The 22385-nt window shown below is 32.5% G+C and overlaps 3 protein-coding genes across 4 annotated transcripts in view; 2 read left to right on the forward strand and 1 right to left on the reverse strand.

The window, feature by feature from the left end:
* Positions 1-867: 867 nt before the first annotated feature.
* Positions 868-15107, reverse strand: LOC144844425 (putative ATP-dependent RNA helicase DDX46). Of its 2 annotated transcripts, none has more exons than XM_078701327.1 (21): positions 14972-15107; positions 14339-14560; positions 13777-14092; positions 13280-13453; positions 12857-13069; positions 12025-12141; positions 11577-11745; positions 10717-10837; positions 10278-10453; positions 9173-9373; positions 8495-8577; positions 8072-8236; positions 7430-7630; positions 6760-6893; positions 6021-6183; positions 5386-5535; positions 4822-5085; positions 4193-4363; positions 3712-3829; positions 2472-2545; positions 868-2136 (listed from the first exon to the last, which is right to left on the reverse strand). In XM_078701327.1, exons 1-21 carry the CDS (start codon positions 14986-14988, stop codon positions 2089-2091), a joined length of 3297 nt encoding a protein of 1098 aa, XP_078557453.1. In that variant the 5' UTR covers positions 14989-15107; the 3' UTR covers positions 868-2088. The 2 variants fall into 2 exon arrangements, with proteins under 2 accessions (XP_078557453.1, XP_078557452.1); XM_078701326.1 differs by having other exon boundaries at positions 13777-14122.
* A 57-nt stretch (positions 15108-15164) lies between these two features.
* LOC144844471 (protein FAM32A-like) lies at positions 15165-17073 on the forward strand. The gene is made up of 4 exons (XM_078701408.1): positions 15165-15325; positions 15749-15896; positions 16162-16215; positions 16398-17073. The coding sequence occupies exons 1-4, from the start codon at positions 15255-15257 to the stop codon at positions 16464-16466; spliced, it is 342 nt and encodes a 113-aa protein (XP_078557534.1). The 5' UTR covers positions 15165-15254; the 3' UTR covers positions 16467-17073.
* A 122-nt stretch (positions 17074-17195) lies between these two features.
* LOC144845682 (inactive tyrosine-protein kinase transmembrane receptor ROR1-like) overlaps positions 17196-22385 on the forward strand; it is a 56879-nt gene continuing 51689 nt past the window's right edge. Inside the window, exon 1 of the mRNA XM_078703109.1 lies at positions 17196-17461. Within this exon, the coding sequence (XP_078559235.1) occupies positions 17401-17461 (61 nt within the window). The 5' untranslated portion in view covers positions 17196-17400. The remainder of the gene's footprint in view (positions 17462-22385) is intronic.

The raw sequence follows: 22385 nt of genomic DNA on the forward strand, positions 1-22385 counted from the left end.
AAAGTCGGGATTACAATTACGAAATAAATTCCAATCATATTTTTCATTCAACTGTATGAACAAACATCAGTTGGGGTAAATTAAATGACTTGATATATTTCATTCAGTCGTGAGATACATACTTTACATTCTATGTGTTTTATGTCCTATGATTGAATTGATTCACATTAAGTGAACCACACGTGCACTCTGTAATGTATCCGACCACAGTACTTAATCAATCATTTCTATAACATTAAGCAAAGTTCATATACACCTAATGAATCATGAATAACAGGAATGAATATATTTGTTTACACAGACTTTAAATGAATAAAACGGCGTTTTTTTTATAAGAAATATTTCTGATTTTATTCCTGTTGCTATTTAAAAAAATCAAATGGTTAATACAAGTTTTTTGGCATTATTTATTATTTATTTAATTTCACTTCTAATAGCGAAGAGCCTATCACTGACGAAATTACAAAGTATCTTATTTGTTGAGGACGGGTAATTGAATAACGCTGCACAATAAATATGTATCAAGCTCTGTCTACACTATCAAACTTTATGTGACAAAAAAATGATGTGCCCACTCGACATGATGTTGTCATATCACTATCACATTTTGGTATATCACTAGCATATTTGGACACATCACACTTTTTTTTTTGTCAAACTAGCTTAAGATATATTTTTAGTGTTTTTGCGTAAAAAACCCCTAAAACTAAGGATAACTAATCTTTCACTTCTGACAAAACGTTAAGTTTACTCTTGTCAAGAGAAAGATGGGTAAACATATGTGATATTTTATTTGATGAATGAGCAACAAATAAAAAATAAACAAACAAACCACAATGTATAAATAAAAACACTCGAACAATCATGTACAAAGTTATTGTCAATCTTATTTAATATTACTTTCAAAATGACAGTAAAAATTGATAAAATTATCGCAACAAGTGTACAAAAATGTACACACTTATTATGTCCACACACACATCATGTATTATAATGAAACGCACTATTTTCAAGACATTTTTTAAATTCTATGAATCAATGGTTTGTATTGTACTGTATGTTCTGTTGATGTTTATAAAACTGCATTTACTTAAAATATTTCTAGACTATAGAAAAGATTTCTAAAAAGGTGATCATAATAAGTATTAACTATTATTACAACAAAATAAGTTTTGATGCGACATAAAAAGAGGATTTCAATATAATTATTTCATCACCAATCTCTACTTCATTAAATACTTATAAATTATTTTCATCCCAAATTATATCTTTTTTCCCCCAATTAAAAAAAAATGATACTCAGAGAATCCCACTGTTAATGTTGATCACTGTGATTTAATAATTAATTTATTATTTTCTTAGACAGTTATAATATCAACCCTATCCCCTTCCCACCTAACCCTTTAATTGTATTCAAATATCTTTAAAAATTTCTAATATTTCAATAAGTGACTTCGATAACTCCAGAGGGTGCCATATTTAAAAGGTCAATCGGGACAAAAAGTTCCATCTAGGCGAGAAAGTTACATCATCGCGCTTGCCTAGATGAAATTTTTTGTCCCGATTTACCTTTTAAATATGGCTCCTTCTGGAGTTATCGAAGTCGCTTATTATTCGCAGCTGTATTATTAATTAGCATAATTAACTATTAATGATGAAATCTAAGATACCACTGGGATTAGTATAGTAGGCATTGTAAATTCAGAAATGGGGGTAGTTTCTAAATTGTAATGAACTACATATCAACTTTCAAAGGGTATTGCAGCTCATAGTAATTTCAGCTGGCTTCTGGAATCATTAGAGCACATGTCACAGCCTTCAATGTGACAATGTTTAATAAAAAGACTAATTATAGTGGGACCTTAGTGTTGTAATGCATATCACCAATACACTGACCTACACCAAATGCGACCTATGACATGGTGCATATGGGCTGGTTATTCTACAAGTCATTAAATGTCAAATGTCATTTGTTCATGTCACTCTACAGCAATGTCATAGATGGTGTTGATAAACAGTTACAAAAATCATGATTTTGGTGACAAGAATACAGACAGGAATAATATGTAGCTGACATGGTAGACGACCTCAAATAACCTTGTAACGACCTTTATTTGTTGGTTGATATGAATTTTGCTGAAAATGAAAAAGTAAATGTACAAAAATTGTTATTTAGTTGCAATCAAAACAAACTATGTAATTCCTGACATTTTTTTTAAGTGGAATAAATTGAAATTAATACACCTAAAAAACTAGTTTTATTGAATACATGCCAGAATATTCTGACATTTTAAAATCAAACTCGGTCACGTAAACATTGTTTGCTACTTTTATATCAAATAAACATGAAATACGATATTTGAGAGGATGCAAACATATATATGTATAATAATATTAATATAATAATATATATATTTTAATATTGATGTATTTACTATATGACCGCTTGATTTGAAAAAGTGTTTACTTACCAAACGAATAAGCTCATCCTTAATAAGTCGTATAATTTCTGCCTTTGCTTTCTGTACGGCCAACTCTGATATACCTACGAGAAAAATTAATTAATGTTTTAAAATCATTCTGTTTCAAAAGCAGATAATTTACTTGTATGTGTTAAGTAGTTTGGGTGGAAGGCATTAACACGTTCACTGCCACGGCGTATTTATACGTCAAAAATTGCGTGTCGCTACTTGCCAAGACGTAATACTACGTCAAAATCGTAGCACTTTTGTATTGTATGTAGAATCGCTGGCAGTGGTGATTGGAACAGGAATTATCGCATGGCAGTTTATGAATGATGTACGTAAACGATAATCTAAAAATAAATGTCATATGTTTGTTTGTGTTTATTCCCTCATGCATTGAATATGGTTGATACGATGGCGCCCTCACACTCAATATAATCATCTCAAACATGTCATAAATTGCGCTAATAGTAAATAAAAATAATAATGCACGTGGACAATGACGTATGAGCGTGGACAATGACGTATATGAACAGTTTGACCGATTTTAGCGCGGAAAATCCCCGACGTATATTTACGTTCCTGGCAAAGTCAATAAAATTGTTGGACCATTGCCAGTGACGTATTTATACGTCTCAACGGTTTTTCCCGCCATCGTATTTTGAATGACATCATGATAGTCTGTGACCAGTTGTTACACTTTCAAACTGTAATTTAATATGTAAACGGGACTTGGCACTGGGACAGAAATTACGGAAAATGCCTTGGCAGTCAATGTGTTAAAATAAGCTTAAATGGAGGAAATATGTTGTATGTCTTTGGCACCTCTACACAGCATAATTAATATATGTATACTAATATTAGTAAAAAGAGAAGATAGTTAAATAAGCTCTCTTGTAAGATATGAGGACGATTGCTTGTATCCGTAGGCAAGATACTTTACTTACGTTTGCCACTCTCCACCCAGGTGTATAAATGGGTACCCTGTTAGATCAAGACACAACTTTGTGCTGATTACTAGCTGCATTATGGTGTTTGATCCAAAAAAATGACTGGGGTAATAATGTTCAGCGCTTAGAGTTTTTACAATATTCGGCGCTATATAAATCCAGGATATTATTATTATTATAATGAGCAAAACTATGCAGAGTATTTGTAAGGATTTATTTAAAGAACAAGCACACTTGTAATATATAATAATAATTTAAACTAGAAATATTACAAAATATAATATTTAAAATCTTACTTTCAATCGCAAGGTACAGTTTTCGTTCTCCCTCTTTCGGTTCTTTTCCAGGAGGAATAAACGTTCCTCGAATCGTGATTCCTGCATCACTGTAATCTTGGATTTGTGCCAAATTTTCCTAAATAACAAAAATTATTTTAAACAATATTCATAAAAACATTATGATTTTATATTTTACTTTATTTTATGTTATGTGACTGAAATTGTTTAGTTTTTTATTTTAATAAACAGAATTATGCTAATAATCCATCGAGGACTTTCAGTTATTTTTCCATTGAGCATTAAGTTTAATCATTTTTACGAACAGGCTTGTGTTAAAGTTCACCATTTAAAAAAAAAAAAGTACTTTTGTTGGTACCAAAGGTTACCCAAATTGTATATAATTTGTTCGATTAATCTTGTACAAAACATGCTTAAGTCTAAGATAAAGTGATATGTTGTCTTATTAATAGTAGTAATAATTTCAAATAATTGAATTTACCTTAGATGTAACTTTCCACCTTGCTGTCTGTGGGAAGTCATTTATCTGTAACTCCTCTTCATACTTCTTACATGTTTCTTTCTGTTCTTCTACAACCTCTTCCTCAATCTTGGGAGTGTAATTCAACTTGGCATTTAGTTTCTCTGCTAATTGTTCTGCTATTGTCTTAGCCTGAAACACAGATTCACACTTTCAAATTAGTATTTTACTACTATTACTTTACTTTATCAAATTGGTATTCTTGTACCATTTTCACACTGCATATTACAACTTTTAACAAGTTGTAGCATATTTTGATATCATACGCTTTCATACAAACATTCTCAAATCTTGGAAGAATGTATTTTTGTATAGTTAGGGTGCTATTTGATTCTTATGCATATAATTATGATTGGTCAGTTTATACCAAGGTAAGTAGGTCTATATATGCAGTAACATACCAGGGAAATTACATGTGCAAAATCTCAGAACATCTCAGAACACACAACAACAGGCCTCTCACTGGTGTTTTTTTTTCTCCCAAGGGGACCACTGTAAATTCTCTACAAAAGTACCTTCACACTACACAAACCTGGTTACAACTTGTTCCTTTTTCAGATGTAAACAAAAAAAAGAAAAAAATAATTTACCGAAACTGTAGGAGCAGTGATAATTCCACCTTTCAACACTGCTTGTGTTGCTTGCTGTACGACATTGTGTCTATCGCCCTCTAAGTTACGATTAATCCTCTCTGCCAATCGTTTAGCCTTTTCAAGTTTTTCTTGATTGACTGTGCTTACACCCGTCGTTGAGTCTGTAGCAACTGTTTTTGAGATGCCCATTGCAGCCTCCGCTGCTGAAATGTCTTTCACCCGTTTTTTAGCTTCAAACAATTTTTCAATTTTCTCATCGATCTATAAAAACAAAATGAAAAATGTATTAAATATTTTAATAGCGTCTTCACACTTAATTAACTTTGCATTAACAATTTTGATCTCCCAAGATGTTTTATCCTTTCTCACATGCCTTAACAAATTTCTTAAACAATTTCTAACAGCCTAAGGATGTACATTGTGTATTTAAGATTTATATGATTGATTGGTTAGCTTAAATCATGCAGAACAAAAACAGGTAAAACTCCTTAGGTTACTGAAAAATAAAAATGAAAGACAAATCATGTATAAAACATTAAAACTAATAATTGTAGTTCTTACGTCAAGTCCAAGTTCCTCTTCATCCGAATCTTGCAATCCGTATGAAGCCTTCTGTAACTTCTTCTTCTCATTTGCAAGCTCCCTTTCAGTTTCATCGAATTTAAAACCTTTACCACTGAATCCACTGTTCTTTTGAATTTCTTTGCCACTCTAATTAAGAAAACACAAATTGGTTTATAAAACTAGAACATTCATCTAGTACATGTAATCCACATTAATTAAATTGCTCCATTTTATTTGTATTGATCAATAAATTAATTTTGAAACTTTAGATTCAAGCTTTAAAGGAACAGATTTTCTCTTCTAAATATCAATTATTTTTTAAACTTATCATGTATTTTTTACCTACAAAAGCGGGAGCTAGGTTTGCCAAGCTAGTCCACCGTGGGTACAAGGCCAAGCAATCTATCGCACACACTGGACCTAGGTCCTAGACTTGGTGCCATAACCTACTACCTACTGTATGTCAATATTTAACCTGATATTAGGCAGTGGGGTCATACCAAGATTGCATTAGCAATGGATTGAAGGATTGGGCACAGCTAAAATTAAGATGTGATGAGTGGTGATGGGATTATACTGAAACATGGGATTATATTTGACCATATATGGTAATTTGATCAAATTCTACATACTGCTTTCTGGTCTTCAACATATTGTTTCCAGATATCACTAAGTTCAGTAGGAACCTTCTGGCCACTGACTTCAAATGCTTTGATGATATCACCAGCAAACTTGGATTGATCAGGTGATATAAATGTGTAGGCAAAACCTTTATTACCAGCTCGACCAGTTCTCCTATAACACAAATAGTGTATACAAGTTATCAATAAGTAAAATTAACTGTACAGTGTTCTGTAAACCTACAAATATCTACAATTTCATTTTTTTTAAAACAAGAATTTCTACATAACCTTATTTTCTTTCTTTTAGATTTTGGCCCAGTAGTATTTTTTTTTAGAAAAACTTCATAATTATTAACACTGTGTTTTGGAAAAACATTTTAAAGGCCTTATTCGGAAATGAATACAGTAAAACCCCTATTAAGGGGTCACCATTGGCACCCAACAAGGTATTCCCTGAATAGGGGTTAGCCATGTAGTTTAAGAACATATATTTCCCCTTGTTTGTTTCATAATAAAAGTGTCCCTATAATAGAAACGTCCCCTAATAAGGGGTGTCCCAAAGAAGAGGTTCTACTGAATATTAATGATTGTTTATCTGGAGGACCAAACTTAAAGCCTTGGCTTAATGCGTCCTCCTCACACAATTATACTTATTAATTTTTGTTCTGTTATTGTATATTGTATTGTGTGAAACAATAAAAAAAAATCTTAATTTATTAATTTTTAATAAAGCATGCTCTTTTCTTACCCGCATCTGTGAACATAATCTTCATAATGGTTTGGACAGTCATAATTGACAACTAGGATTAATTGCTTCACATCTAGACCTCTAGCAGCTACTGATGTCGCCACCATCAGACGAACGTTACCTGCTTTAAAATCCTTACAAACAAACAACAAATTGAGTAAATTATAATCATTTTTTTTAGTAAAATTAAATAATCGTTTAAATTTAAATGTAGAATGCCATGTCATAAAAATAAACAACTGTTATTTTTCTCTTAAATTTAGTAACTTACTACCTATGGTATTTTTACCTAACTGGATGTTGAGTTTTGTGTCACTGGGGAAGAAGGTAGGCAGACTGGATAGCCTAGGATGGTTTTTACTAGACAATGGAGAAAATCTAACCAAGCTATAATAATGAATTACTTCAATAATTCAACAGATTTAATGTCAACATCAATCATCATCATCTTCATTTACTGTGAAGAACCTTGTTTGAATATAGTATCTGAATTTATAAAGGAATTGTACAATAGAAATACTACTAAGGGTTAGTGTAAAACATATGAAGAATTAAGAATTTGTCCATGATACTCTCCAAATTATTCATTCATTATGACATTTACCTAGATACAATAGGATAATCAATTAGTCATGTCTGTATAATGTAACTACTATGAAGTTAAGTATACCTGGATAATAGAGTCTCTATCGTACTGATCAATACCGCCGTGTAGTGAAACACAAGAGTACGAGGACCTCATTAGATCTTTTAACAGCCTGTCGGCTGATTCCTGCCTTTCTACAAACACGAGTACACTGCCTTTCTCTTGATAGATACCTAAGAGCTCTAATAACTTCAGGAATTTCTGTTCTTCTTCCTCAAGAATAATCTGTAAATAATAATGTATCAGGCTCAGCTACAGTGATTAAGTTCACTTAGGTTGACCCTGGTCTCCCCAATTTCAGTTTTTTAACTAATAAATAAATAATGAAATGAAATGCCTTGACAAGGTATATAGTTTTAAAAAAAATATTGGGGTTTGTTTCTTTTACTCTTACAGTATGTTTAGATTTAGTTTGCTTAATTATTAAATATCTTGATATAGATATCTACAGCGCAGTGGGGGGGGGGGGGGGTGTCTTACCAGCCAGTCCACTCCACCTCCTCCTGTTTCAAAATCCTGGGTTCTGCCACCGTAACAATCAATATTCATTTACAACGAAATTGTGAAGTTGGAGTAACCATTGTACCCAACACTTTATAAAATTGGCAAAAGATAGAGAGAAAGACAAAAATATTTAGAAAATCTAAAAAATATATTTTGACATACCAGATGTTGCTCAACATCGGAGCACACGATACTACGCCCTCCAACTTGTACCTCAACAGGTTTTGTTAATATTCGTCTAGCTAGCGCTTCCATTTGGCGTGGAAATGTTGCTGAAAAGAGGACTGTCTGACGATCAGGCCGAATGTTATCAACAATTTTCATAACCTGAAAAAATATCATACCTGTACATTAGTTTATATATTTAACTTAACTAACTGGATTAGTCACTAATATTTGATTATCTTGGTTTACCTAAATTACCAAATGTTACAAATTTAATTTATTTTAAATTATTCACTCCCGAAAAACCTTGGACAACTACCCCCTGGACAACTGCCCCTAGTAAAACTACTACATTGTCCTGACGGTCATTCTTCAGGTAGTATTCCATATTTCAATTGGTTATTGAAATTACAAACATACCTGTGGTTCAAAACCCATATCAAACATTCTATCAGCTTCATCTAACACTAGGTACGTACATCTTCGCAAATTTGTAACGCGACCTATAAGAATAAATGAATAATAATAAATGATATTAGAATTAAACAAGTTTACAGAGGCTTAAGGATGATTCTTGGGGAATAATATGGTGCATAATTACCATGCCAGTTGGTGGTTTTGATATGTGCATTTATAGGTGAGCAAATTAAGAGTGGTTTCAGAGCATAGATTTAAGGGGGTCAAAAGGCTAACGTTGACCTCTTTTCATTTATTTTGGGGTGTCAAACTTGTGTAACACATATTTATTTATTTATTCAACAATATTTCAAGAGGGTGACCCAGCCAGCGTAAGCTGATTTTGAGGGGCCCTTAACAATACAAGCAACAGGTAAAAAATATATTACAATAGTTAAAATTCAATAAAGTATAAATATATAAATGTAAATTGAAAGGCAAAAATGTGAAAAGGTTAGGAAGCTAAGAATTTAAAATGTGTCATTATTATGCATAAAATTCTTTATGTTCTATATGTAAAAAACACTGCTATAATAGAACTATTAAATAGAACTTATGCTGTGCAATGGAAATAATACTGAACAGCATGCGAATTAACAAAAATCAAATGCTAAGGATACACTGTTATAACAGTTACCATACCATTATTAGCAGCCAACATATCAATCATTCGACCTGGAGTGCATACAATTATCTCAGCTCCACGTTTCAGTTCAGCAATCTGTTCACTAATCCCAGTACCACCATAGACGCAGACAGCTTTCAAACCATGTGACTTGGTAAACTTTTTGCATTCTTTGTAAATCTGCATGGCTAGCTCACGTGTTGGTGTCAAAATCATTGCTGTAACAACATAACATTGAACAACATAAGATACATATATGAAAGCTATAAAACACTGATTTACTCAACTAAATCAAATTATGACGATTTACAACTCCACTCCCAAAGACTTGTAATAATACTTATTATGCTTATGTAGAGGAACTTGTGTATATGATTGCCAAGAAGGATAGTGAATTAATTCGCTTGTGGTTATCCTTGGCAATTTGCCTAAATAAAAAACAAACAAAAAACCAACAAATTGCACGTTTACCATCAATGTTTTTTGATTGATATTAGCAAGTAAACAAAATGGAAGACAGTACATTAGACAAATATTTTCAATCTGACCATGCTTATAAGCTCAGCATCCACTGTATATGGTCATTAGTGAATTTGGACAATTTATACATTAGAGAGGTTTCGCAATCTTACGAATACGATAATGAAAACGGATACGTCACGCACACGTATTCGTTTTCGTAAGCCAGTATAAATCTGTTTCGCATGGCAACGAAATATTGAGGGCGCCGTCCAAAATATGACTGCGGTAAATTTGAGCGAAGCGCGTGTACGTGTTGCTTGGTGCTTGGCTGCCTAAGGCCTAGCGTAACATCAAAGCGAGTGAGGACTTTAAAAACTGCTATTTATCAAAATTGACTTTACTTTACTTTAGTAAATTACTTTCAATAAATCTATAATTATATTATAATCATGAATCGTTCCTGATTCAAATTCAGAATGTGCAAAAATAGATCAAAAACTATACTCGTTTTGTAGTTACGAATATGACTGGTGATATTCGTCAACACGAATACGCTTTACGAATATGAATTGGGGATCAGCTCAAAAGTTTCACAAATGTGTGACGTATCCGTTTTCGTAAGGTTGCGAAACCTCCCTAATGATCTCTGTTCATACTTACAAATGGGGCCTTCATCTGCCTCTAAGGGATCCTGGTCTAGGATGTGCCTCATCATTGGGATGAGGAAAGCCATTGTCTTCCCACTGCCCGTCTTAGCAATTCCTATCAAATCCCTCCCTGACATAATACTTGGAATGGCCTGAGCTTGGATCGGTGTTGGCTTCTCATACTTGTTCCTGTTTATAAAACACAAATACATATAACACTCTCACTGCTATTTACTATGTACATTTACATATATATATATATATTATTGACATACATATTACAAAGTTATCCCTTAATAAATATTCTATTGCAAATTTATATGAATTTTTATGGGAGTATGTTTCCATCGTGTTTGGTCCAAAAGACTGGGATAATAATGTGAAGCGCTTAGAAGCATTGTGCAATAACCGCTTTATAAAAAACAAATATTATTAATATTAATATAACATACTTTTTTAAGACATCAAGAATTTTCTTTGAGACTCCGCACTGGACCCATTCTTTAATTGGTTTTGGAACATTCTTCCCACGTACCTTGATTGATTCCATTGATTCACGTAGAGCTTCAACCTCTGAAAAAAACACCCCAAACAATTGATTGTGTTAGAAATACTCTAGATATGGAGAGAGACATAATTGGCTAAAGGGTGGATACATTGAAAGACAATACATCACTGTGAAATGATACAAATTCATTAACTAACATAAAGAATGTTTTCCACTAGGCAAACAACGGCGTAACGCATGGGAAAAGGTCCCAGGTTGAGCACTCAGGGGCTCTCCAACACCGGGGAGTTGCATTGGGCTGCTCAACCTCCGGGGCCCTTGGGTTTTAACAAGTGAGTGCACATAGACATTGCGCCTTCTACAAATCTTCCTTAAGTTCCTTGAGCAGAAAATTGCCCAATCAGAGCTCAGGAAATGGGTTGTCACACATTAATGATCATTCAAGCAAATCAATCAGCATAGTAAAGCTTGGTTCCCTCTAGCGACACAACGCAACTCAACACAATGACGTATCGACGCAAAGTGCTGTATTGCGTAATCACAAGTGGGAACCGATGACGCAACAGTGTAGCAAACATCGCAGGTTTGATTTCACGCAGGCGGGGGCAAACACAATTATTGGAAGGGCATTTTCTTACGTTGCGTCGCTAGTGTGGGAACAAAGCTTTAGATACATAAATCAGATGTTCATTCATGTAGTGACAATGATAAAAGGGTAGTATGAATTTGTTCTCAGCATAAAAATTTAATTGGGTATAAATAATAAATAAATAACTTTTTAATCTACAATTTTGTTTCACCCACCTTCTGGTGTCATCTTTGCCAACTGAGGCACCTCTATGTAGAAATCCTTGCGGAATGGTTGATAATCGATTGTAGTGTGGTCTACCACAGCTAACTCCTTTTTCTTTTTAAGTTCCAGTGCATTCTTCATCGTGTCAGCTAAACTTGTTTCTTCCTCTTCTGAAGAATACTAAAATATCCACAAAAATTTGGTGTAACTAAATACATAAACTACATATACAGGAGCCGTAGCCAGCATGAGGCAGACGAGGCGCTCACCTCGTCTGAAATATTCAATTTTTACCACCCACCCCAATTCCCCAGTACAGATCGTCATATTTTATATTAATAATTATATTTAAAGCATCTTTTCCTCGTCTGTTTTTAACCTCTTACTATGGCCTTGATATACACAACAGTAAATTAATATTTGTTTTAAGGTGAAAGGTCAAATTAACTTTTCACTCACCTCCATGGCATCTTGATCATTTATCATGAGCTCTCCTTTGTTAAGTATTTTAGAAGTTTGTGGTGCTTGTAACTTTTTAGCAACTCCAGTTACAATACTGACTGTACCAAGAGGCATCTATAACACAAAAATGAATTTACAGAATAAGATTCAAAAAGATAATATTTATTATTGAATTCAAGGAATTCTGATTACTTTATAAGGGTAGAATATGTTACATAGCCTACACATATATGGAACCTAAAATAAAGATGGGAAAAATTCCTGCCCATCTTTGCCAAACACATCTGGACAATTTCTCTTTCATCTGAGACCTTTCTGTTTATTGGGGAGTGTTAATGCGCCCATACTGGCTATTTTAATGACCTGTATAACCTACATTTTCTTTCTCCTTCATAGCTGGTAGACCTTTCTGTTTATTGGGGAGTGTTATTGCGCCCATACTGGCTATTTAATGACCTGTATAACTTACATTTTCTTTCTCTTTCATCTGAGACCTTTCTGTTTATTGGGGAGTGTTATTGCGCCCATACTGGCTATTTTAATGACCTGTCTAACTTACATTTTCTTTCTCTTTCATCTGAGACCTTTCTGTTTATTGGGGAGTGTTATTGCGCCCATACCGGCTATTTTAATGACCTGTATAACTTACATTTTCTTTCTCTTTCATCTGAGACCTTTCTGTTTATTGGGGAGTGTTAATGCGCCCATACCGGCTATTTTAATGACCTGTATAACTTACATTTTCTTTCTCTTTCATCTGAGACCTTTCTGTTTATTGGGGAGTGTTACTGCATCCATACTGGCTATTTTAATGACCTGTATAACTTACATTTTCTTTCTCCTCCATAGCTGGTAGACCTTTCTGGCTACGATCAGTGTTAGTGATTTTTCTCACTTCATCCTGGACTCCTTGCATGAATGCATCCAACGGATCGATGTCATCATCTTTTTCTTCTTTCTTTACTTCTTTCTCATCTTCTTTCTCTTCTTTTATTTTAATACTTTTCTCTCCTTCCTTCTCGTTTTTGTTTTCTTCAGTTTCCTACACAAAAATTGTACTATTATCATAAAGTTGAATCTCATGTTTAAGTGAATATGACATCTCTATGTAGCTGTCAACAAGGTTACAGATTCTATTGTTGGAAGGCTTACATAATGAGGTCATACAAACACATTGATTGACCTGTCCTAGTTAGGTCATAGGTCGTCAAAAAAATTCTTATTTCCTAGAACCAACCAAGTATTACAGTACCTGTTCATCTTCCTCCTCGTCGTCTGCATCATCCTCTAAACTCCATTTCTTTTTGGATGATGGAATTATATTAAGAATCTCCTTTTTAACATCTATAGACTTCTTTTGTTCAAAGCGCCATTTTTCTATCCTTTCTTTTCGCTTCTGGATAATCTCTTCCAATCGCTTTTGCTCCTAAAAAAGGCAATTAAAATTTAAAATCAAAAATTAAATAATGTATACATTTAATGACAAGTTAATACTGCATCTATCCTCCCATCACTAAAATGGTAATTAGAGTGAGTAGGTGGTTAAAACTATTCATTTCAAAGGGTGTTCAAAGAACATACTTTTGAATAGCTCAGATGAGGCAATGCCAAAGTCCTTTTATCCAAGTAAGCATGGAAAATGTGTTTATGATGTAGATGATGTAATCCAATATTTTACAATTTCACAAGGTCACTGAAAGGTCAAACAAGGTCACTAAAATGTCAAACTTACAAGTCTACTCAACTTACCAACATCATTCCTTTATCATCGTCTTTTTCTTCCTTGACCGTAAAGCTCTCTTCTTTTACTAGATCATCCTTCTTAGTTGATTTATCCTTTTCCTGAGATTTATCTCTGCCCTTTGAGGGAGACTTGCGGCTCCGATTTCTGTCTTTGTTGGGAGACACTGATCTTCTATCGCGATCTCTATTGCGACTCCGCGATCGTCGTTCACGTCGTGGTGACCTAGATCGTCGTCTGTCATAACTTCGACTACTTTGATAGCGATCTTTACTTCTGGATCTTGATCTCCTTCTTCGAATTCTGTCTTTACTTCTTGAGCGTCTGAAAAAAGAAGTTGTCTGCGGTAAGTTCCTAAAAAAACAAAAGTAAAGTTGTACAACGAGTGGATATCTGTCAATCAACAACAAGAAGTAATTAGCTTTTCTGCTGAAAATAGAATCAAAATGAGATTATTTATTATATTAGATAGACTTTAATCCATGTGTACTACATATACATTATACTGTACCATTTGATGTATCAAAAATTCAAAATCTTATGACAATTTTTAAATATTTATAACCTCACCTTCTACGTTGCCTTTCATACGATCGAGAACGAGATCTTCTAGATCTGTCACGGTCTCTGCCCCGATCACGATTTCTTTCCCTGTCTCTACTGCGGGAACGTTTTCTGTCTCTTTCACGACTTCTTGAGCGACCTTTACTGCGAGAGCGTGAACGTTTTCTGCTGCTCTTTTTGTTTGAATCAGATTCACTACTGGCTGACCGCGATCGTTTACGGTACTGTCTGAAAGATTAAAAAAGCATACACCAAAAATATCATGGTTAAATGGCTTATATAAGATACGAACAGCGAATGTGCCAAATCAGTGAGTTAGCAGACTACTACACGCTTTAAATTGGGAGTGGGGAAATTCATATTTACAATTATATTAAACATCACAACAGTAATAATAAACTAATATAAAAAGCTGCATGCGTCTAGCAAAAATTGAATAACATCGGTTTGAATGACCAGCTGTCTCAAAAGAGCGAATCGACCACCAAAGCTTAGAGAGGGTGTGCAGATGAGGTGAGGACTACCGGTGTCCCAGCTACCGACAATCGACGCAGGCCAGCTGAGGAGCTTAGCATAAAGCGCCTACTTAAAAGCGGAATTTGTTATAATTGCTGCGGTCGTAATATCAAATAGACTTACCTATTCTCTCTAGCCATTACGCAGCCTTTATAATGGGGCTAGGCCCTCCTAAACTTCAATTTAAACAGGGTAAGTAACACGATTTTCTTAGCGCGAGGGAAATTCGCCGAAAAAACGATTTTCCGACAACCGCGCCACCAACGGTAGTGCTATGCCATTTTAGAACTATAGAGGGGGCTACCAAATTCAGATGGCAATTTTGTTTGTGTTGTGGCGTTTGTGCTGGTAGTTTTCTAGAGAATTGGTGGTTCTTAGCCTAGCTAGCTAGCCTAGAAAAAATAAAATGTCAAATCCATACCAAAGTGCTGGAGGAAGTCTTAAACTAAAAGGTGTTTCAGATCACGTCATAAAGAAGTAAGTCCCAAATCAATTGTGAATCTATGGAACTCTCTACCTAATTTTGTTGTTCTTGGGTACCGTTCTTTGCACAACATGACATCAGTAAACACATTCAAAAAAAACTTTTTGACAGACATATATAATTTATTATTATAACAAACACTAACAGAAGAGTTTTAACTCACTGCCTCTTTAACATCACTAAAGGTAAGGTAGGTAACTAAAAAAACTAAACTAAAAAAAAGTTTAAAAATTTAGTTCAGCATGCAGCTGTTGTTTTGTGTAATGCCTACAAAATGTTCTTATGATATAATAATAAATAATATTTACTGCTACTATTTAACCTACCAAATCTTACAAAGCATTATCAATTTAGAGTGTTAATTTTCATAAATAATAATCATACTTTTAAAGCAATTTTCTTTGTCATATTTTTAGAAAGAAGAAAAAAAGTAAGAAGCTAAAGAAACTAGAGCAACAAGTACCAACAACTGCGCAAGATTCACAGGAAGACGTCCCAACCAAAGTAAAACGCGACAAAAGAACCCCAGCGGAAATTGCCTTTGATAGGGTCCAAGAAAAAAGGGTTAGTTATTCCCTATTCAGAACATCACTTCGATTACACAGTCTCAACACTGCCATTTATAAACATTTATTCATTTAGTAGTATATAGATCTATTGTATTTCAAATTCATACTTTATTACATTCAATCATGGAGGAATTATCTGAATAATAATTTGTCCATGATTCAATATCCCAATATACTACTAGCTTATGTCAAAATTAAGTTTTTACTTCTTTTTGCCAAACGGATATTATACTTTGTACTTGATTTACATATTTTTACAGAAAGCACAGAGAATTTTAGAAAAAGCTCAGAAAAAACACAAAGAAAGAGTTGAGGTAGCAATATTTTATTTATATTGTAATTTTTGCTTTTTTTAAAAGAAATACGTAAGGAAAGAGAAGGATAGTGATTAAGTTCACTTGTGGTTATCCTTGGCAATTTGGCTAAAAAAAAAAAAAAAAAAAAAAATAAGTTTTTCCACAAAATAATATTTATAATATTTGTTGTTTTATTTCAGGAATTTAATCAAAATTTGGACAAGTTATCAGAACATTATGATATTCCCAAAGTCAGTTGGACAAAGTGAAACAAATCATCATCTAATTGCGGTCTCCAGATTTTCGTTTTTTATAATTATTGTATTCTCATTACAATAATGGAAAGCTACATAAGCAAGGGCCTGAGATATCGATATATAGATAGAAAGGTGTACCATATACATATGTGTTTAAAAAGAAACATTCAGATGACTGCAACAGATAATTATTCTAGTGTACAGTAAAGATGGTTACAATTATCTATCTAATGGTTAATTGTTTTATTGTCGATTTAATATGGACTCATTCCCATCAGTAAAGACAATTAATGGGGTTTCAAGGGAGATCCAGAATATATAAACCACTGGCAACAAAATTGTCTAAAGAAACGTCAAACATTTTAAGGTCTTTACAATGTGGCAATTCTGGGACCATTTTCATGGTTTGTTAAAAATACACTGAAAATAGATCAGTAATAGCTGGGTTGGCGGTTTGTAAGTTTAATTTGTTTAAATATTTAGTATAGTACAAAGTAATCTGGTTCGGTTTTATTTAAGAAATATTAGGTATTTACATTTGAATCAGTGGTTGTAAATAAATGCACTTTTAGAATCCAAATTTAATAATTTTTTATTAAATGTATCAATACATTGTGTATTTAGTGACTTTTTCTTATTTAATTTATATGCATGTAAAAAACTTTCAATCTAAATCTTATCTTTTAATATAAGTATTTTAAGCTACATGATAAGTGAGAAATTTTTAATTAACGCACGTGCGCCCTCTATATCATTTTCTTTCGCTCGAACAGTAGTTGAACAACAGAAGATTGTAAACAAGTTTAGTTTGTGGTAGCAGTACTTACGATCGAATGAACAACGGAAATTGTTAGATTTTTACGCACGATTTAAATCGTTAGATGCTGTGTGGACTGCATTCTTCATAAACATCCTAACAGGTACTCTGTTTTACCAAGAGATTATCATGTACCGACAATTTATTGGACATTTTGTTTGGATTTTCACGACCATCATCATCATGTCAGGTAAGCGGATACCGTTTTAAGCCCGTTACCACCAGAACTTGAGAAGAGTGTCAGGTTCTTAGCCTAGCCATGTGAGAGTTGTTGCTTAGGTATTTTTCCAGGTCACTTAACATAATTATTGTTCATAAAACGTGTTTTTGATCATATTTATTAATACAATAGAATCGATTAGCATCCGCTTTTAAAATTAGTATAGTAAATGAAGTATTAAATCAGTCGAAAATCAAAGAAAACTTTTTCATGAACTTCACTTTTGCTGGGCAACTAAACGTCTATTATGGTATTGAGTATGGGGAAAGGCAATGCTAATTAATTGAACAGTCCGACATTAGCATGCATATGCATTACACCGGCCCCCCCCCCCCCCCCACCCCTTCACTCCTCGAAATATAGTAATAAATACACCAGTATGGTAGAGGTCAACAGCAGTCTTTTGACACCAATGAGAACATCTTGCTCTTTATAAACCACTCTTTTGCTCAACAATACAAGCCTCGGGCATAAAATAATATGTCTGTCCTATTTCTATTGTTTCGTATATCTTTCAGTCGTTTTGGACAAAATGCATTTAAATTTTAGAAAATAACAATCATTTACACATTATAATATAACAATGTAATATTTTATTTATTAAATTGTTGTGTTATAAACAAATTAATTCTTAGTAAGAAACTTAGTTGTAAGAATATTTTATGCATATTGATTGTTATTGGCTCAATTGTCCTTTATTATATATAAATTCATAAACTTTTTGAAAAAACTTATTTAGAATATAGTATTAAATCAAATTTCAGTCATTCTTTCTCCCTACAGTGGGGCCTGTTTCTGCGAATATTATAAACTATAATAAATTACCCCCAGTTTTTTTGGCAGCAAATAAAATGTTATAATGTTGCCCATAGCATTTTGACTGACTGAGCGCATCGGGTTTTAACAGTGAAGTTCGGTATACAGTAATAAAATAAATTATTTTTTTTTACTAATTTCAAATAAAGTTATGCAGCAGACTGAAGTACGTTGAAGTTTACATTCTTTCGTGGCACTCATCCTACAGTAATCCTCACTCGATGTTAATAACATAGCCTAACTTTACAATTATAAGGAAAAACTAAAGTATTTATCCCCTGATTGTACTGAACTTTTGTCACTGTATTGATTGACAACGAATGTCATGTGTGCTTTCATTGGAACATGCGCTGCGTTACATGTCGTAACTAAGAGCAACCTAATTTAGCTTATTATAAATTCATCATCTGTTGTAATAGTTGTCTCTACCTAGTTAATATCTAAAATGACTAATGAGATAGTCGTTTGCATGATTTTTGTTAAGGATCAAAGTAAAGCAAACATGTAGAAAAAGATTATTGTTAACGGTCAGGAGACCTGTAGAAAAATATTGGGAGACCATTTGTTTGTTATGCATGATTTAAGAAAGCCTCTAGTCTAGGCTTAGAACCAAAAATCCAAACCAAAATATCTGTGCCTGTCTCTTCGTTTCTACCTTAATTAAAAAAAAAAACATATTTAACTATAGCACATATAAATCTATCTAATTGATTTGAAAAGTGTTCAAATCCTGTCAAAGACAAAAAGAAAGAACATTTTCGTAATCGTAATTTTTCAGATTATTTTCAACTTTGTTATTAATTTATTTGTGATTTCAGCATACATCTTGTATACTATTTACTTCATAAAGTAGATAATATGGGTAGTGATACTACAGTACCCAGGGAAGACTGAATTACATTTCTGTTTTTAAACCATTAGTATTCTCAAACTTTGTTATTTGATGAGAAGAATCAAACAAACCAGTAGCTCTTGTTTACACAGTAAACAACCTATCCATTATTTTGTCTGAATTGTTGTTTGTTTTCAAGTACATATATATTGATGTAACATTTTAAATATTCTAAATAACAAAAGCATTGAGGTACAGTATTGTACTATAAGAAATGGGTAGGTTAACATTCACAGTACACAACTACAAAATAAACCAAATATTATAAGCTAAGATGAATCATGGTATTTGAAATATTAAAGATATCTTTGTCATCTTTTAATTATCTAGGCGCTTTCCCCTCCACACCCCCTCATTCGGAAATTACAATGCAAAATATAGGACATTAGGTTGAGCTACTGTAAGCACAATTTTACATTTTTTAGCCCCCCTACTTCCCCCTTCCTCCGCCCTATTTCAATATCCTGTATCCGTCCTTGGCAGTCTTCTAATTATCAACTTTTAAAGTAAAGATGATATTGTATATAATTAAAATGATTAAAACGATTACTATATTTTTAGGCATGAAGTGTGCCGGAGTCATTGGACCGCCCACTGATAAAATATCTACGATAAGTGTAGACACAAGAACCTGTGGAGAAGTTTAGGAAATTAGCCTAGAAGTTAAACCATAGGAATTCCAACTAGATTGTCGTCATTTAGGATACAAACCAAGATTTAATAATGTAGCCTATGATTCATAGATTAAAAATAGAATAAATTGTGATGTTTTAAAATTAATAATAATGTGTTGCTTGTTATGTGGTAGTTAGTTTATGTTTTTGCATTATAGGTTATCATACAGTAGTACTTTAATTATAAATAGGCTAAATGATTATGATTAAATCTAATAATAAAAATGAATAATAAGAAAATTATAATAATTATCTTCATATATAATATAAATAATTTAATTTAGGTTACAAACACAACAACTAAAGATTAATACAGAACTAATAGTGTAAAGTCTTAATCTTAAGCAACTTTTTAAAAAATGGTGAAAATTATATTGAATAAAATATACAAAAATGACAAAACATTATTATTGCAGGGAGGTACATAAAGTACATAAAAATGTGTCCTTTATTATCATACAAATGTAACTAGCAAATAAAAGTTTAAATGCCAATTCCATTTATGAAAAAAAGTACTGCCTGTCCTTGATATTGATATAACAGATAAATTCATAAACATTTAATAACTACTTTTGTGAGAATATTGTATTTCCATTGATGAAAAAAAAAAATTCTTTAATCATATGAACAGATGAATTCATAAACAACTCAATCAGATGAATATTAATATTTCTATCAATGAAAATGAAAAGTACTGGTCCTAGTTCAACAATGAACATTTCATAAACATTATGTTATTGACGTTCTTTTGATATTCATATAAAATATTCCTAAGTAATCGAGAGAATAGTAATTAGTATCAATATGTTAATTTTCAATAAATTAAAATTAAAACTGGTTCTAGCAACAATGAAAATTTCATAAACATTAATCTAATTGAATTTCTATTATTCATATAATATATTCCAAAGTACTTATATATTCCTAAGTACTTTGGGCAATATTATTATATGTTAATTTTCACTAAACGAAAGTACAGTCTAGCTTAACAATGGATAGTTTATAAACATTAGTTTTGATGTAATTAAATTTATTCACAATACTATAAATACAGTAGAACCTCAAAAAGTTTCTATTTCTAAGTCCACATCAATTATTGATTTAGATAATTACTAATAAATGAAAATCATTTTATTTTTAAGCATTGTTGATTGATTATCTTTGTATATTTTTTTCTCACTTTCTTTGTTTAATTTTATGCTACAAAGTTTCATAGACCACAGAATTTGACTGTTGATTTATACAAAAACCAAATAAAAACAAAAAATAAAATAATTACACCTTCATCTTTCCTATTATTGGTTGATGTGGTGGGGAGGAGAGATGGGGGAGGTTTGTGAGGAAAGGGGGAAATAAAATATTTCAGTGACTTTAAACAGTGGCAAGTTAACAGTACATTAACACACTGTGTAACAATTTCTTGGTACTTTCTGTGAACCTTTAATAGCATGCCAGAATTCATTGGTCCGTAACCTCACAGCAGCCTACTATTTTTAGCAATTAGACACAGGCTCCACTGAATCTTAGTATGGGTCTTTTCTGCCACGCAATTTATTTTAATGGATGATTCTTTGCGAAGATGAATTCAACTTTAACAAAAATCGATATTCTATAGTATATTTATAAAATCCTTTTTACTTAAACATGATTATAACACTATTAGTCATCACAGTCCATTGTTGTTTGTCAAATTTGTAATACAGTTAGATTAATATCCTTCTTTCAGAGGGGGACACTTTGTTCGATTTGAAGATTCAATGATTGTATAGTTTTACTATGTATGTAATGTTTATGATGTTAATGTAAATAGCACATTCCACAATGTTGTCCCACATGTCATCTCAATGCGCTGTAGACTTACACTTTTCAATACGTAACATGCTTCTCCCCTAAAAGTCATACGATGTCAGTGCTGCCAACTACGTCGCTATTTCTTCTGTCGACAGCAGTGGCTATATGAACTAGTACACCGGGACAACCCCCTACTCATCTCGAAAGATGTACTAGGTTCTTTAAAGAACAATTAATTTATTTATTTCATTTGAAAAACCAAGCATTCATTTTATAGGCTATGCAAATACTGTACCTCAAGTAATTATTATTGATTATAATAGTGTCAATTCCAATGCTGCTAAAAAGTATACATTTTAAACAGTTATTCTGTTTAAAACACATTGTTGATACTATATATGAAAAAGCTAATCTAGATATGGATTTAGCAAAGCGACTTCACAATGAATGTTTAGCAACCCACATGCCCTGACCTAAAGGTCGTCAGTTAATTCCGAACTCATGCCATTTTGTAATCTCTATATGACAAAGCAAATCATTTTCTCAATGAAACTTGTCTATATAATTATGGCTACAATATGAATATTACAGCTGTAACATTTTATATCTAACATTTAGTAGTTTTATTTATTATTTTGTGTAGATTTTCCTATCATCAGCTGATGTTTAATGATAATAATGATAGCTTTAATTTTCTTTAAAATATACAGTAATTAATAAG

The sequence above is a fragment of the Antedon bifida genome, chromosome 6 (genome assembly GCF_963402885.1).
Source record: "Antedon bifida chromosome 6, ecAntBifi1.1, whole genome shotgun sequence".
Taxonomy (NCBI): Eukaryota; Metazoa; Echinodermata; class Crinoidea; order Comatulida; family Antedonidae; genus Antedon; species Antedon bifida.